At 46.2% G+C, this 18,529-nt stretch overlaps 2 protein-coding genes across 2 annotated transcripts; one reads left to right on the top strand and one right to left on the bottom strand.

Moving 5' to 3' along the window:
- The first annotated feature begins 3,688 nt into the window (after positions 1–3,688).
- On the top strand, positions 3,689–5,658 carry LOC141129645 (histone H1.5-like). Its single transcript, XM_073617739.1, has one exon. It carries the CDS (start codon positions 3,823–3,825, stop codon positions 4,483–4,485), a length of 663 nt encoding a protein of 220 aa, XP_073473840.1. The 5' UTR covers positions 3,689–3,822; the 3' UTR covers positions 4,486–5,658.
- A 363-nt stretch (positions 5,659–6,021) lies between these two features.
- Positions 6,022–6,487, bottom strand: LOC141129647 (histone H3). The gene has a single exon (XM_073617741.1). The coding sequence runs from the start codon at positions 6,458–6,460 to the stop codon at positions 6,050–6,052; it is 411 nt and encodes a 136-aa protein (XP_073473842.1). The 5' UTR covers positions 6,461–6,487; the 3' UTR covers positions 6,022–6,049.
- Between the last annotated feature and the right edge of the window lie 12,042 nt (positions 6,488–18,529).

Raw genomic sequence — 18,529 nt, forward strand, 5'->3', positions numbered from 1 at the left:
CCTCAACTGTTAGTTTGGTAACCTAGCATAGGGGACAGCCAGTCACTTTTATTTCTCTAACCCGGGCAATGAGACCGTTGGCTCCATCCTGGGGTTGCGACGCCTGGGGATCTTCCTGGCGGGAGCGGCTCCCCAGGGGAACCGATGGGTGATAAGGGGTTGCCTCACCCGGGAGGGCTCCTGGTGCTCTCACACCCCACAGTGTGTTCCCATTGGGGTGGGGTGATGATCTTGGGGGACTGCTCGGGAGGAGCATCCCTGTTGAAATTCCTCTCAGGCTGTCCATCTTATGTGGTAAAATACTTAGGTTCCCAGTCAAACTGAACAACAGGCGCGGGAGGTCGGAGCGTTTTGCCCCCTCCTGCCTGGCGACTTATTTATTCTGGGGGAACCCTCTTCGGAAGGATTAACAGACAGTATAAGTTATAATGCATGTCCTGAGAGTAACATTATACCCTGAGATTAAAGGTTCTACACACTGTGAATTATTGATTTATTTATTTTTATCTTGTCTAGGGCCCCTGGTATTCCTATCTCCTCTTCTTCCTAGCAAGATCTTCCAATTACATAAGAGGAAGGTGCATAGTGTGCACTATAAGGTTACGTCTTTAAATGTACCAGGGCTGCATTGTTATATCCCCCTTGTAAGAGATATTTTGTTCATCCAATGTATTTCCTTCCATTGGCTGCCTTAGTCATTGAGGAGTATTGTGTTGTATGTTATGTATACATTGTCATTGTTACATCTACTTTGCAAAAAATTACAATTTTTGATCTAATATTTCACAGCAGGGCCTGTTCCTGCGCTCAACAAAAGTATCTGTGAGGCTTTACAGTGTTGTACCACCACAACCACCACCACCACCACCACCACTGCCTTGGCCCAATTTTTGTAATTACAATTATTGATATAATATTTCACAGCAGGGCCCTTTCCAGCGTCCACCAGGAGTAACTGTGAGGGCTTACAATGTTCTGGTACCACCAGCACCAAAGGCCCAAATTTCCGCAGAGTGTATAGGGCAGGCCGTATAGTATATACAGGAGGTCCCATGTTTTCAAACATCCGACTTACAAACAACTCCTACTTAGAAATGGAATGAGACAACAGGAAGTGAGAGGAAATCTACCCCTAGGAAGAGAAATTCTCTCCTGTAAGAATTAATATGGGAAAAAGATGTCACCACTCATGCTTTATCACCAATCCTTGTTTCCCTAATGACCCAAAAGTTTCAAAATCCAATTGTCATTGGGACAGAAAGTGAGGTGAAATCTTCTGAACAGGGGCACAGACAGCAAAACAAATGTTACAGGGGTGATGATAACCCTTCCCCATGTTATTCAAAAAGCTTAAAAATAGATTTTTTAGCTGGAGCTACACTTACAAAATGTAGCTGTTCCAAATTACAAACAGATTCAACTCGAGAACAAACCTACAGTCCCTATCTTGTTTGTAACCCGGGGACCGCCTGTATACTGCTGCTGTTCAGAGTATATAGGGCCTGTGGGACTCACAATTTTTTATTTTTTTTTCTTTTAATTAGATAGCGGGGTTCACCTTAATATCCATACCAGACCCAAAGGGCCTGGTAATGGGCTGGGGGGGGGGCAACATTACATTACAGCCGCAAGCAGTTTTAAATGACTTTTTTTTTCCCTTTAGAAATGTCATTATGCTGTGGTACTGTTCTAAACACAGGGAAATTGTGCCACTTCACAGGCATACTATAGACACCCCCCAGGCAGATATTTAAAGGAATATTACACTTTTATTGTTTCACTTTAAGCATTATTAAAAGCACTGCTCCCGAAAAAACTGCCGTTTAAAAAAAAATAAAAAAAATGCATTGATACATGTCCCCTGGGGCAGGACCCAGGTCCCCAAACACTTTTTTATGACAATAACTTGCATATTAGCCTTTAAAATTAGCACTTTTGATGTTTCACGTTCGAGTCCCATAGACTTTAACGGGGTTCGTGTGATCACACACATTTTAGGTCTGTTTGCATGTTCTGCTGCAACCCGAACTGGGGGGGGCCACTTGTATTCCTATTACAAGGAATGAAAACATCCCTTGTAATAGAAAAAAAAAAAAAAAGCATGACAGGACCTCTTAAATATGAGATCTGGGGTCAAAAAGGCCTCAGATCTCATATTTACACAAAAATGCGATAAAAAAAAAAAAAAAAGTCACTTAAAGAACAAAAAAGTCCCTTTTATGAGCTATGGGCGGAAGTGACGTTTTGACTTCGCTTCCACCCTACAATAGTATGGAGACGGGTGGGGTTCATCTTCCCCTCACTCATCTCCATGGCACACAAGGGACAGCATCCGATCGCCTCCACCACTGCCGACAGAGGGCACCAGCGTGGCGGGAGGGGGGCCCCTCTCCCGCCACCGATAAAAGTAAATCTGCCGCAGAGACCACTATTATCGGAAAGCGAGCCGCCGGCCGAAGAAGAGAATACCGGGGTTATGGCAGCTAGCTGCTGCCATAACAACAATATTCCTCTTCAAAGTTAGGATGTATATTGGCGTGCGGCGGTCCAGAAGTGGCTAGAGGGGTCGTTGAAGGGTATCCGTGGGTTGATAAAAAAAAGTATCTTATAAAATTGAGAACTATGGACTGTTAGAATATAAGTGCTAAATAATTGGGGTGCAAAGAAACATTCCAGATCAGTACGGTGTGGATCTGGACAACAATGTGTAGGTAGGTAGCTAGAAAAAAAAAAGAAAGACAAACAATATGCCGCAGTCTCCCAGCTTAAAGTGGGTACATAGGAGCAAAAACAGCCATCAGGAGGATCCTGGTCAAGTATTTTGGAGAGACCAGTCAGTTTTCATTGGACATGAGCATGATGGAAAGGATGCTTGTTCAGTTGTAGGCTGTATATGCCACTCTTCTCAGTAGGCATAGGCCCTCTTCCAGGGTACGGATTGTATAAGATAGCTAAAATGATGATTACCAGCAAAGTTCTTATTACTGATTGTTTAAATTGGGGAATGAAATGTTGATGGATTGGTTCTTTGATCAATAAACTCATGAAATGAAATTTGAGATACAAGAATTCAAAACAAACATTGTTCCTCCTGAGTAGCTGTTTAGCAAAATGTAGCAATCGGCTTACTCAAAGTATCTGGATAACACTTTATGTATCATGATGACCAGATAATGATACATAGCACATCAAACATGACATTGTGTAATCAGCTGAGACATTTGTATGTATAACAATATCTGCCATCACATCACACAAGGATCTCATGTCACCGGCTGATGTTTTTGTTCCAGGCTCCTTCTACTCAGCTATAGATGAGCAGAGTTGTGTATTAGGGGGAAATGTTTCCTGATGGTCACTCTTCACTCATCTAATGTGAAGATCATTCTAGTGGGAGATGTGAGAAGATTGTTTTCTGGGTAGAATTTGTGTAGAAAACAAGATAGAAGGAAGAATGGGACACACACTCAGGAGGATGGCTGTGTTTGCAGCCTCTGTGTTCAGCCTCCTCAGCAGCTCCTGACAGCTGTAAGTGACCCCCCGATAAGTGACAGTCCAGTGAGCAGATCGGGTCCCCGATGAAGATCGGACATCGTTCTATTCCCAATAAAAGTCGTTTTTCTCTCTGCCCGGGAAACACAACAAGAGAGAGAAGATTCCCCAACTCGGGAGTGAAAGTCAGTGGGCGTGTCTTATTTGCAACCAATAGCAGTAGGCACTAAAGCTTTCTGCCGACCAATAGCAGTGCAGAACGTCTCTATATAAGCCAAAGCGACAAATGCAATTCTATGTATCTATTACAGTGCTAATATTTGCAGAATCATGACGGAGACTGAGAGCGCCCCAGCCGCCGCTCCTCCAGCGGAGCCCGCCGCCAAGAAGAAGCCGGCCAAGAAGGCGGCAGCCGGAGGAGCCAAGAAAGGCAGCAAGAAGCCGTCCGGTCCCAGCGTGTCCGAGCTCCTGGTCAAAGCCGTGGCCGCTTCCAAAGAGCGCAGCGGGGTCTCCCTGTCCGCCCTCAAGAAGGTCCTGGCCGCCGGAGGATACGATGTGGACAAGAACAACAGCCGCCTCAAGATCGCCATCAGGGGGCTGGTGACTAAGGGGACCCTCGTCCAGGTCAAAGGACATGGAGCCTCCGGATCCTTCAAGATCAACAAGAAGCAGGAGGACAAGGCGGCAGGAGCCAAGAAAAGCACCAAGAAGCCATCGGCTGCGGCCAAGTCCCCCAAGAAGCCGGCCGCCAAGAAGCCAGCCAAGTCCCCCAAGAAGAAGACCACCACCAAAGCCCCCACCGCAGCCAAGAGCCCCAAGAAGGCCGCCAAGAAACCCGCAAAAAAGCCTGCAGCTGCCAAGAAGGTGACAAAGAGCCCCAAGAAGCCCAAAGCTGCAGCCAAGCCGAAAAAAGTCGCCAAGAGTCCGGCTAAGAAGGCGGCTAAACCCAAGACAGCAGCCAAGCCCAAGAAGGCCGCTCCAAAGAAGAAATAATCCCCACCGGAGAGACCTCCTTTCATCTACACCCCCCAAAGGCTCTTCTCAGAGCCACCCACCTCCTCCTGACAGAGCTCTACATACACACAGCGACCAGGGGGGGCCGCATTAGAAGTCCTCCATACAGAGCAATGTGACCACCTTACACAATCCCCTCTATAGAATCATGTATTCATACAGCGGGAGATCCGATCACAGGACTCTTCACATGACATCCGTCCCTGATAATATTAAAATTATTTTGGTGTAAATATTCCCGATTTATACAGCTTTGCCCCCACCCATCTACAGTTTGTGCCCATCATGGGTGGTCAACGTTTTGGGGGTTCTAATGTTGGATCTATATTATTAGCATTCCTGTTGCACACGCAGTGACTTATATACTCGTTTTTTTTTAATTATTATTCATGATTTGATTGTTTCCCACCTATAAGCCTAGAGATTGTTAAGTATATCTCATTTAAACCGTAATAAAAATATTGAACGAGAGATCCGTCCCTGATACAAAATGATATATAACATCTGCAGTGCGGATTGGAGACCTGCAAATCGGAGACAATTCCCGCACACTGTCTGCGGGATCTCCCCGGGGAGGATGGGGATGAACATTTCCTCTTCTAGACGATCATTGTACAAGGAATTCTGACACTTCAATATGGAACACAGCGACTGCAGATCCTTCCGTGATCATTAGAGGGGAACCAATAGAGAGGCACATCATTGTGTTATGTGGACAATGTACTCCTTACTAAATATCCAGTTCAGTTAGATTTACCCCCCCATATGGATATCAGGGGCTGCTAAAACGATCTAGATCCCATATGGGCGGCGGTGAATAATAAAACACCAGTGAAGAAATGGGGGTTCAGGGGAGTTCCCCGGATTCTCCACACAATACTGGATGAATTCTTCCTTCTAGTCTCTCCATGTGTGCAGCACCTGCAGAGAGCTCTGATCACACAGTGCTAGTAGAGGAGATGAAGTGAGACGACCCCCCCCCCCATATGTTCCAATCTGCTGATGAATGGGAAGTCAGGAAGATGTCCAGGAGATGTCCCCCTCTATATCGGGGAATGATTGTACAAGGTCGAGGAATAGCAGAGGAGATTGTACGGGAAAAGAAATATGATTTGTTACTTTGTGATGGATTGATGATGTTGGAAAGAATTGTATCAATAAATGACAATCCACACCGCACTCAAGGAGAATTCTTATTCCCATGAGCCCATTGTACAAATATTAATTTTTCCCTTAACCAAACATGAATACAAATTCCTTCAGATAAATTATAAAGTAGAACAAATGATCACCGACATAAAGAATTGATTTACTAGAAAGAGAAATCAATAAAGTGTAAATCCTAATCAGTATGTAATGTATGTAGACGTCTGTATGTATTGAGGAAGGAGGTGGGGAGATGTGTGGATGTCTTGTACGAGTTTCCCTGTCATAGTCGGTGTGATGATGATGGAGTATATAGATCTTTGTATAGGAGGATATGGTGGCTCTGAAAAGAGCCTTTGTGTTGGGATTAGTAGTAGTTCGGAGTGTGTGTCTCTCTCTATGCCCTCTCCCCGCGGATGCGGCGTGCCAGCTGGATGTCTTTGGGCATGATGGTGACCCTCTTGGCGTGGATGGCGCAGAGGTTGGTGTCTTCGAAGAGTCCGACGAGGTAAGCCTCAGAGGCCTCCTGCAGAGCCATGACGGCGGAGCTCTGGAAGCGCAGGTCGGTCTTGAAGTCCTGGGCGATCTCTCGGACGAGGCGCTGGAAGGGCAGCTTGCGGATGAGCAGCTCGGTGGATTTCTGGTAGCGGCGGATCTCTCGGAGAGCCACGGTGCCGGGCCTGTAGCGGTGAGGCTTCTTGACTCCGCCGGTGGCCGGGGCGCTCTTGCGGGCGGCTTTGGTGGCCAGCTGCTTGCGGGGAGCTTTGCCTCCGGTGGACTTACGGGCTGTCTGCTTGGTTCTCGCCATTACTGCTCAATGCTTCGCTGATACAAGGAACGTGAACTTATGCCGCTCTGCAGCGCTATTTATACACACCCCAGCCCTCTGATTGGACAATGAGAGCACACTCTTCCTCCTCATTGGTTCACTTGAAAAGCGCCTTTTTTTTGAATTGCCCGCCTAGATCTGCACGTTCTATGATTGGAATAAATCGCTATTGTTTTCTCAAATCCAAAGTGAAGTCTCCGCACATCACACAATACTCGGAGATCTCTGAACTCCTTCGATGTGGGTTATTATACAGAATAGAAAGTGTGAGCGGGGATTCCACACGGAGCAGCTGTTGTCTGTTCCGCCAAATACACAGCACAGGGATCAGGGGGATCCGTCCATGCTCACTTCTTATAGGTCACCGATCACGGTATACATCTGACTTATAAAGAACACTTTTCATGTCCCCTGTAATGGGGATCAGGGGGATTGTGGGGTGCTGAGGCTCTCTGCTCTCCGGACTCCATCGCATCTATCGTTCCACTCTGCCACCTAGAGGTCATTCCGGGAACATCTCCGCCTTCACTGTCTTCTGTGGACATCTCCACTATAGAGCCCATAGGATGTCTGTCACTGAAATCCTCTCTATGTTATGGTGACCCAATGAGACTAAAAAAGTGAATAGAGGGGTACCCTGAGGTGTCCCCCGAGTACGCGGTAACAATGGTTAATATTCCCTAAAAAAGCTCAAATAGGTCTCCTAATTTACAAACCGGTTGACAGCAATCCCAAACATACACAGAATCCTATATGTTATGTTTTGGGCAGCTAAAATATCTATAGGTACTGTTTAGAAGACACCTAGGTCGATCTAAGAGGGGCCATGTGTATCCACACTATCTCGATACAATACAACTGATTTGCGACCATGTTGATTCCTATACTCTAATCAAGGCCCATTCCTCCTTATCTGTTCATGTTGCTGTGAACTTCCCTTACAACTGGGGTCCACCCTAATCAAAGTGTATTTTTTTTTTTTTACATGGGTGTAGTGTATGGCCTGAAGGAACACACACCGGAGCATCATTGTGGGGACTTTATATAGTTAATGGGATAGAAAAGTCACCAGTGAAAGGTGCAGTGGCGGCACCCCTATTTTAATGTATAACCAGGAGGAATGACTGAAAGGGGATCATCAAATACTGCAATTTGTGTCATTCATTCTTTATTCAATTCATGGATTCATTAACCAAGAAATACGTTGGAAATATTAATTTCAGATTGTTTTGGTCTTTGATTTGACTTCAGAATACTTAGCAAGTATTTTCTGGGCTGAAAACATAGAGAGATCTCGGAATACATTTCTTTGGAGTCCTCAAAAGAAGGCAGTATTACTGGATGATGAAGGAAACGCCCACAGCGGTGATTGGTTCAGATTTAAAATGGCTGTTTTCAAAATTTGCCCGCCGGAATTCTGTAGTTCGTTACAGATATATATTCATCTCTCTTATACCGCCAAATCCGACGCCGAGGAGATGATCGGATGAGACATTTATCGGAGGAATATGATTAGCACTCTAATGTCATTAGTCCAGAATGATTAGGAAAAGATTCTGTTTGTTACCGAACCATGAAAAAACACTTCTATATGTTCTCAGAATCCAGGATCTCACCACTGCTACATACAGAATATGATGTTCATGTCACTGACTGATATTGTTTTATTTTTTTTCTTTCTGGACATGTATCAGTTAAGATTTCCCTCATATCACAACCAGGATACGTATAATAAGAAATGTGCAATTCATGTTAGTAACCATGACACAGATAAATATGTACACTGAATGAATAAAGTAAATATTTCATGTCTGAAGAACCAGATCGGGTTCCCCCTCGGTAACATGAAATCTGCCACATATTTACAAAGTTCTAAGAATGTGAAATTCTCCGCAGAAAACCAACGCGCTGTGGCCCCGCCCCTTTTCCGTTAGTCTCCTATCAGGTCCGCTCAGGCTTCAACCAGGGGAAAAAACAAGGGGTTATCAGTGTATATTTGTCATTTTCAGAGTACTATTTTATAAATATGACATTATTATTGACAATAGTATCTGGTGATTGTGGTTTCTGTTATCAGGAGTCCAAAAAATGATATTTTCGGTATAATCTCCGAAGAAGAATACCTATAAATCCATTAATAAGCAAGAATATATTTCACATCTCTAGATGTATTCTCTTGCCTTAGGATGAGGCCCTACTCTAGATGCGATAGGATCTCTGTTAAACCAGTAAGAAAGCTGTGTTAACAATTGGTCAATGTGTATGATCTTACTTGCAGTGCCCCGAGTCTCAATGATCAGGCATCCGATAGATTTCTAGCAGAGTGTGCCCTGCTATCTGGAGTGCCGGCCATTTGACCATCTTGACGATTCTGCTTCTGTTTCTTGGAGTGATGTTTCTCTGGTGTCATCAAAGGATACTGTGGCGGACTTTGTTCCCTTGGTGGGAGAGTGAACTCTTGATACCACTCCGGGAGGTCTATCTGGCTTAGTTGGAGGGCACTGCAGAATTCCGGCAGATCACTCGGGGTGCGGAGTATGTGCTGTCTGCTATTGTGAGTCACCAGAAGGGCAAGGGAGAAACGTCACATGTAGCAAAGTTCTTTTTCCCGTAGCACGTCTAACAAAGGTCGCAAGGCCCTGCATTTTTTTAGCGTAATCTGGGAAAGATCTTGAAAAAGTTTTATGTGCTCACCATTAAACACTGTTTGTTCATTTTTATGGACTTTGTACATGATCTCTTCTTTGAGAGAGAAATTTTGCAAGCAGCAAATGATTTCGGGGGGGGGGGGTAATGTATCCGGGCCTCTGGCTCTAAGGGCTCTGTGTGCTCTGACAAATTCAATCTCTGAGTCTTCAGGCCTTTCAAAGAGGCTAATAAAGACCCTCTGTAGAACTGGTGTTATCTGTTCTGCATTAACTGATTCCGGAATACCTCGCACCCTAATATTATTCCTTCTCCCTCTATTGTAAAGATCTTCTAGTTGTCTCATCTCAATAAAGTGGAGAGCATGGGAGGAGGTGACTTTCTCTAGTCTGTGAATGGCTTTGCCTCTGTGTTTCCCTGCTGCTTCAGCAGTGGCCATCTTTTCTGTAAGGACCAGCAGGTTGGTTTTAAGGTCCGTGATAGCAGCAGAGAAAGAGGCTTTAATGTCAGCTGCAAAGCCTGACATGTCTTCGTAGGTAATAGGGTGATCAGAAAGGTCATTTCTCCTACCGTTGTCCTCTGTAGCAGACTGGGAGTCTTCGCTGAAGTCTCCCTCTTGTTGCACCGGTGCCATCTTTCCTCCCACCATGACTCTCTGTACCACCGCCTGGTTATTGAAGATCTCGGAGATATTTCTCCCCGCTGAGGCAGCTGTGGAGCAACGGGAACGAGTGTGCTGTGGATGACGGTTCTGCTTGTTCATCATCAGTCTCTATTAAGCAGCAAGACTGGTTTTGGGCCACGGGTCTGACGGAGCTCCTCAGCTAAGCTGTCATCTCCACCGCGCGGCAAGCCACGCCCCCCCGCCCCATTTTTTAAGAAACCATGAATAAGACTGAGACAGAAGTACAGTTAAATCACACTTGTTTAATAATAATAATAAAACTTCCGGTTCCGGCGCCGCATGGAGTAGCTGTCTCTCCTCACAGCTCCCGCAACCAGGACTAAAAACCTGCCTTTAAAACCGGCCCTGAAGCCCGAATCAACCCCCGGCCACCTCAGGCACCTGTACCCTACATATGGACCGGTTCGTGGAAGTCCGCGGCCCCCGATCCAATACGGCCCAAACGGCGCCGCTGCCACAGCCGCAAATCGAGGCCCCGGCTTCGGCCTACACGGACCAGCAATCAGACGCGCACCCAGCAGACATGGAAGTAAGTGGCAGTGCAGCCCCTCACGCATCTCCACAAGCTCCCCAAACTCAGCCAAAACCCCAAAACGCCTCTCCTCTAGCCCCTCTCTCCCAGGCCTTCCAAACGCCGGCCTCCACTCCACAGCTTACAGGGGACCACACCACAGAGCGCATCGCACAAGCAGTTGCAGCCCTCCTGTCCCCCATGATTGCAACATCTGTGGAAAAAGCTGTAAATGCAGGGATGAAACAAATTAAAGCCCAGCTAGGAGAGCATAACACCAGGCTACATGATCTGGAACACCGCCTCTCCAGTATGGAAGAAGAGATGTACCAAGCCCAAGCCACGGAACAGGCGCAGGACAAGACAAACAAATTCATACTACAAAAACTCGACGATTTGGAGAATAGGTCCAGAAGGAGCAACCTGCGATTCGTGGGGTTACCCGAATCGCTACAATCATCTGCTCTATCAGACTTTTGCTCCCATCGCATCCCTGAAGCACTAGGCCTAACAGGCCCCTGCGCGGTGGAACGCGCCCATAGAATGGGACCATATAATGAAGAACGCAAGAGCCCTCGCCCCATCATCGCCAAATATCTAAACTACGCAGACAAAGCCCTCATTCTCCAAAAATTTAGACAAACCCGCACACTCCAAATTGATGGGGTGAGAATCTTGATTTTTGCTGATTACTCCATTGAGGTCTCCAAGAAACGCAAAGCCTTCCAACAGATTTGCACAGAACTCTTCAAGCAACAAATCAAATTTACTCTAGCATTCCCAGCCACCCTACGCCTCAAATCTCCCAACGGCGACCAGCTATCCTTCCAGGATCCACCAGAAGCGGAAGCCTACGTGCGATCGTTACTCTCCAACAACCAACAGCACACCCCCTCCAAGGGCACCCCACTCAACCGCTCCCTGGACCAACGGAGCCCACGCAAAGACTCTCCCAAACGCTTCAGACCCTCACTTCCGGAACAGCATCGCTTCACTCCTCGCTGAACTGTAACTCGCATCCGCAACTGCGGTCTTCCCAACTTACGGGCAATTCCCCAACTTGCCCCCACTCAGGTCTTTTCTCTCACCCTCCTTCCACGGTTTCACGTAATGTATAACGCGATATTGTTATGATTGGCTCTCAGTTTTAAGAGGCTTTGTTATATTGTTCTTTATCCTTTCCAGAATAATATTTTGTATTGAACACAGTTTTCTTACATGTCTATGTCCTCCTGGCTTCACTGTGTACGGCAACATGCAACCCCCCCCCCCCCCTCCAAATTCTACTTTCTATCCTCAAGAGCATGCACAGACTCCTGTCACCCTTCCACGGGCTTTCGGGCCACACTCCATAACTGTCCTGTTATGGGAGCTGACCTACACAGTGAACCCATGCGGAAAAAAGCGAAGTGCTTAGGCTTAATGGTTATGTTACTCCCAATGTTACTTCCCCTCCATGGTTTACCTCCTCCCTCCTTCTACCCCCCTCCACGGGGCCCAAAACATCTTCCCCTTACATCCAAGGTGATTCTTGATCATTGTGCAAATAGCACGAATCCTACCATAGCTGGTGACTTATCCCATCTTACACAAATTGGTAAATTGACAACATCTGCCCACACCCCTCACAACCCCCCCCTAACATGAAAATAATTTCCTGGAACGTAAAGGGTCTCAGATCCCCTCAAAAAAGAATGAAAATCCTTAGGCATCTTAAACGGCTCAAAACAGATATAGCCCTACTCCAGGAATCTCACCTGCCAGCCTCAGACTTCCACCGTATGCAGAAGCTCTGGGTTGGCACTGTTCTAGGATCTGAGGCAGCAGGACGCAAAGCTGGCGTCCTCCTACTCATTCACAAAAATCTCCCTTGTTCAATCCTGTCGACAAAAACTGACCACCAGGGCCGCCTGCTCACCACACATGTCAAAATAGGCTCCAAAGAGCTCATAATCTCAAATGTCTACGCCCCTAACAGCCCCAACAAACAGTTCTACTCCGAGCTCTCTAGTTGGCTTCTGGAAAACACTCACCTCCCCCACCTGATCGGAGGGGATTTTAATGACACCCTTCATCTGATAGACGACAGATCCTCACCAAAAAGCCCAAACCCACGATACACCACTCCAGCTCCTACCCTCTTCGCAAACACCATGGACTCTATCCATATCCAGGACCTTTGGCGCCTCTCCCACCCAACAGACAGGGAATTTACATTCTACTCCAACCCTCACAAAATATTCACAAGGATTGACTACTTCTTTGGCTCCGACAACTTAATCCCTTTCCTCCAGAACACCACCATTCATGACATAACTATCTCCGACCACGCACCTATAGAAGTTACTCTTGACAATCTAAACCTACCCCCCCACCCCAACATCTGGCGATTTCCCTCTTTCCTCCATAACAACACTGACTTCCAACAATACATGTCCGATGCATGGACGGAATACTCCTCCAACAATGCCCCCCATATCCATGACCCCAATCTATTCTGGGATGCCGGCAAAGCCTACCTAAGAGGCCGAATCATATCCTACGCAACCTCCTTTAAACGCAACACCCTATCTAAATACAAAGCTGCCAGCTCACGCCTACGCCAGGCACAACGAGCTCTATATACCTCAGACTCCCCAGCCAACCGAATGGAATGGCAGGCAGCCAAGAGGGACTTCGACACTTGGGTAAACACCCTTGAACACACCAAACAGGCCCACTTAGAAGCCTCTTTCCACAAATTTGGAAACAAAACAGGCAAACTCTTATCCAGACTGTGCAAAGGCCCTTTCCGCCCCACCCACATTACATCACTCCGCGACAGTACAGGCACCCTTCAATCCACTCCACAAGCCATTAACAAAGTTATGCAACAATTCTACTCTACACTTTATGCCACAGATCCCATAGATACACAAAAAGCACGCGCTTTCTTAGGAAAAACAAGCTTACCCAAGATCTCTACACTACAACTAGAAACTCTTAACGCCCCCATAACCCCCACTGAGATATCAACAACCATACGCCACTTGACCCTATCCAAAGCCCCCGGCCCGGACGGCTTCACTAGCGAATTTTATAAGACCCTCCAACCCCTTCTAGAACCTACCCTCCTCCAAGTATACCGGAATATCTGGTCAGGGGGCTCGTATCTACAGTCAGGGAACCAAGCTCTCATAAAATTACTATCAAAAAAGGGCAAAGACCCCCAAGAACCAGGCTCATACAGACCCATCTCCCTTCTCAACCTAGACGTGAAAATTCTCTCCAAAATTATAGCCACTAGGTTGGCTGACATTGTCCCTTCCTTAATCCACCCCGCTCAATCAGGCTTCGTAAAAGGCAGAACCGCCACCCTCAATATTCGTAAAGTCATGATGGCCCTAGAACACGCACTCCATCACCCAAACACCAACCACACCATTATCACATTAGACGCAGAAAAGGCCTTTGATAACGTTAGCTTCGACTGGCTTTTTATGACAATGTCGGAAATGGGTTTCTCTGGCCCTTTCCATCACCTCATCACTGCCATGTACACAGCCCCATCAGCAAAGTTAGTGGTAGCAGGACTCATATCAGAAGAATTTCGCCTTCATAAGGGCACACGCCAAGGATGTCCTCTATCCCCACTTCTCTTTAACATCGCCCTAGAACCCCTGTCCAGATATTTAACACTAACAGCCCCCTTACATGGCATAAAAATAGGCACACATGACCTACTTACCTCTTTATTTGCAGATGACATACTTATATTCTCGGCCAACCCCCCCTCGGACATGTCAACCATCAAAAAGGTGTTTGATGAATTTCGCTTGTGCTCCGGCCTACGCATTAACTACAGCAAAAGCGAAATTCTCCCCATAGGCACACACTCTGTACCACCATGGGCCCAAACATCAGTCTTCCCAGTCGCGAAATCCCATATCACATATTTAGGGATAAAAATAGGAAAGCTCCCCTCCTCGATATATCATTTAAATTACCCTCCTCTGCTGTCGAAAATATCTCAAGAATTAAATGCCTGGATGGACCTGCCCCTCTCGCTCTTGGGAAGATGCCACCTAATAAAAATGGTCAGTTTCGCAAGATTACTATACCCACTACAAACTATTCCATTACTACTTCTACACAAAGATGTATCCTTGCTTAACTCCTCCTTATCCAAATTCCTATGGCGAAACAAAAGACCACGCATTGCTCTAAAAAAACTGTATCTTCCCAGGCGCGAAGGGGGCATCAGTTTACCGCACATTAGAATGTACAATATAGCATGTTTACTTAGAACCAGCATTGATTGGATAACTCAATCCTCCCGCTATTCAAACTTCTCCCTGGAATCGGACATGGCCCATCCCTACTCGCTAGCAGGTCTCCTCCACTGCAGATGGAAGTCAGTCCCCCCCCCCTCACCAACATAATCTACTGTTGAGAGATACAGCGGTGGCTTGGAGAGAAGCTAGAAAAATACTAAAGATATCCCCCTTCATGTCATCTCATCTCCCGATCCAAGGAAACCCGGCCTTCCCACAGGGTCTAGACCACAAACCTTTCAAAATATGGGAACGGAAAGGCCTAACAAAATTCTCCTCCCTTTGCAACATTCAGACGGGTCGACCACTGCCTTTTACCAACATTGCCGAATCCTTCGCTCTTCCCACCTCACACTCTTTCCACTACGGGCAATGCATCAGCTTCCTAAAGGAGACATGTATACAAGCAGAGAAAAGGTTTCCATCAAACATCATAGACCAAATGATTTCAAACAACTCCTACAAAACCTCAGACATTTACAAACCCCTTCTACTCAAATCATCTCCACCCCTCTCAACATCATCAATCAAAAACTGGTCTAAAGATTTCCCAGACTCCAACCTAGTGGAAAAAATCGTGCAAGGTCTCAACTCCGTACAACAGCTTACACCCAATGAAGTTTGGAGAGAAACGCAATTAAAAATATCCCACAGAGCTTATATGCCCTTTTCTTCGTCAAAGACGGACGCTAGCAAAGCCTTTTGCCCACTATGCCACCTCCGGAAACCTACCCTAGCCCACCGCTTCTGGAGCTGCTCATACATTTCAACTTTTTGGGACCAAGTTCTTGCCTACATATTCGAAGTGACCCTATTAAAACTACCCAAAGACCCGCTACTCCTCATATTCGGCTATTGGGACCCTCTACTCCTACCCTGGTCCAAACTCGCCAACAGCGACACAAGCCCCTCAGGAAATTTGAAAGTCAATACCCCACACAAAGGGTGGATCCTAACCTGTCTGCTAATCGCAAGAAGGACTATCTTAAAACATTGGATATCTCCACCCCACCCCAACATTGCACAAGTCAAAAGAGAGCTTCTACACCTACTCATCAAAGACCGCATAAACACGGACTTCAAACAGACAACCTCCTCAGACCGCTTCCATTTCAAATGGCACACCTTTATGCTCTCATCTCTTTCTCAAGAAGAAATAGCAAATATGAACAAATCCACCTTCTCCTACCACGACTCATACCAACAGTTACGAAACAAAATATAAATCCTTCCATGAGAGGTGTCACCCTGAACCATCCTCAACTATCCGGATCACCACGTGAGCTACTCAATTCACAAATCCAAGATCTTCAGCAATCCAGCATGAAACCTAAAGTCTACCAGCTATCCTATCCTACCCACAAACTGTTCGCAATATGGCACATTGTCTAAGATCAACCGGACAATATACCCTCATAAACTGCCACTCCATCTTCCATCTCATGCCCCCCCCCCCCCCCCCACCCCCCCCTCTCTGGTTATGAGTTCCTATCAAATCTACAGGTATTTGACTGATATTAAATAAGTTAATACTAGCTTAAATAAGTTAATACTCGCAGAAATAGTAATAATTGGTTCCATCCAGGCATCCACCACACTACTCTATGATCACTAGGTTTGGGATCTGTATAATTCTGTATAATTGTGTACCGAACTCTATCCCATATCTGTGAATGTACAAGTATTTCAAACTATCTGTATATATCACAATACCTATATACATCTAAATATCTGTATTCATCACTGTATTTTATACCTTCTGTTATATGTTTGAAAAGCGAAATAAAATTTTTTTGAAAAAAAAAAAAAAAAAAATAATAATAATAATAAAAAAAAAGGTAAACGTAGTCAATACATAGCCAGAGTTCAGGAACTGGAATGGATAGTCAGACAAACCAAAATGTCAGGGAGTCAGAGATGAGTGTAGTAGAACAGCAAGCAGGATCTGGAGCCAGAAGGAATGTCAGCCAAGCAAGTCTTAAACAGGAACACAGGGGAGTGCCTCTAGAGATGTGACCAAGGCAAAGGCAGAGATCATCTGGACTGGACAGCTTAAGTAGGCAGGACTGATGAGCAGGATATCATCAACATGTGAGTCACTGTGGAGAGATAGGAGCTGGTAATTAGCCGACAGCCAAGCGGCCAGCTTTGAGAAGGAAGGGCTGAGCCCAGCCCTGACAGTACCCTCTCCTCAAAGACCTCTCCCCCTCGGAGGATCACCAGGCTTGAGGGGAAAATGTCTATGGAAATCACGAAGGAGGACGGGGGCATGTACGTCCGAGGATTAGACCCAAGAGCGTTCCTCTGGACCATACCCTTTCCAATGCACAAAGTACTGTATGCGCCCACAGAACTTACAGGAGTCAATGATGGACTGTACTTCATACTCTTCATGGTTCTCAACCTGTACAGGGCAAGGACGCCAAGGACGAGGCACAGAGGTGGTAAAGTGGTTGCAGACCAAAGGTTTTAATAAGGAGACATGAAATACATTTGAAATACACATATTAGAAGGAAGTTCTAATGCATAAGCCACTGGGTTAATCCTGCGAAGAATACGGAAAGGCCCAATAAACCGAGATATGAACTTCAGAGAGGTAACACAAAGTCGGAGGTTGCGAGATGACAGCCAGACCCTGTCCCTAACCTGGTAGGAAGGCACTGGAAATTGTCTGCGGTCAGCATGGAGTCTTTACCTGTCATTAGCATGTTGCAAAGCCTCCTGGACTTGTGCCCAAGTGGAACAAAGACCACGGAGATGCTCCTCTAAAACAGGAATACTCTGCGGAACAAGTGAGTCAGACAACAGGGAAGGTTGGAAACCATAGTTTGCCATAAACATTGACAATCGGGAAGCAGAATTCAAGGCACTATTGTGAGCAAACTCCGCCCACGGTAAGAGGTCTGACCAGTTGTTATGATGGTCAGAAATATAGCAACGTAGGAATTGCTCCAAGGACTGGTTGGCTCATTCTGCGGCCTCATTAGACTGCAGGTGATACGCAGAGGAGAAAGCAAGCTGAATTACCACAGCAAACTGACTAACCCTGTCTGAGACAATCACCTTGGGTAGCCCATGTAAGCGAAAAATCTCACGAGCAAAAATGGAAGCCAGTTCCTTAGAAGTGGGCAACTTCTTAAGTGGAATACAATGGGACATTTTTGAGAACCGGTCAACCACCATAAGAATAACTGTGTTTCCCTGGGAGTTGGGTAATGCCACAATGAAATCCATAGACATGTGGGTCCAGGTCCTGACTCCTCTCTCCATTGGGTATGGGTTGTAGGAGGCCTACTGGAAGGTGTCGTGGAGTCTTAAGCTAAGCACACACGGAACAGGCAGCTACGAAGGGGATTGCATCAGCACGTAGACTAGACCACCAGCATTGTTATGAAATGGCCCAAAAGAGTTGATTCTTCCCAGGGTAGCCAGCAGCCTTGGGAGAATGGTAAGTCTAGAGCACGGCAGTACAGAGACTCTCTGGGACAAAGCAGCGGTCACAAGGTTTCTCAGGAGGAGCATGGACCTGAGCAGCAAGAATTTTGTCACCCAAAGGAGAAGTGAGACTGGTGCGAACCGTAGCCAGAATACAATCACAAAGAAATCACAGGAACTGGAACCGACTCCATTTTGGAAGTGGAGGAAAATTGTTGTGACAAAGCGTCAGCCCTTACATTCTTAGTAGCGGGTAAGAATGAGACAATGTAATTGAAACTAGACAAGAAAAGAGCCCATTGCGCCCTTCTGGGAAAGAGGCGTTCAACCTCAGACAAGAATGTGAGATTCTTATGGTCAGTAAGAATGAGAACCGGCACAGTGGTACCTTCATGGAGATTTCTCCATTCTTTCAGGGCTAAAATGATCACTAACAGCTCTGTCACTAATCTTGTAA

This window comes from Aquarana catesbeiana, linkage group LG02 (genome assembly GCF_042186555.1).
Source record: "Aquarana catesbeiana isolate 2022-GZ linkage group LG02, ASM4218655v1, whole genome shotgun sequence".
Taxonomy (NCBI): Eukaryota; Metazoa; Chordata; class Amphibia; order Anura; family Ranidae; genus Aquarana; species Aquarana catesbeiana.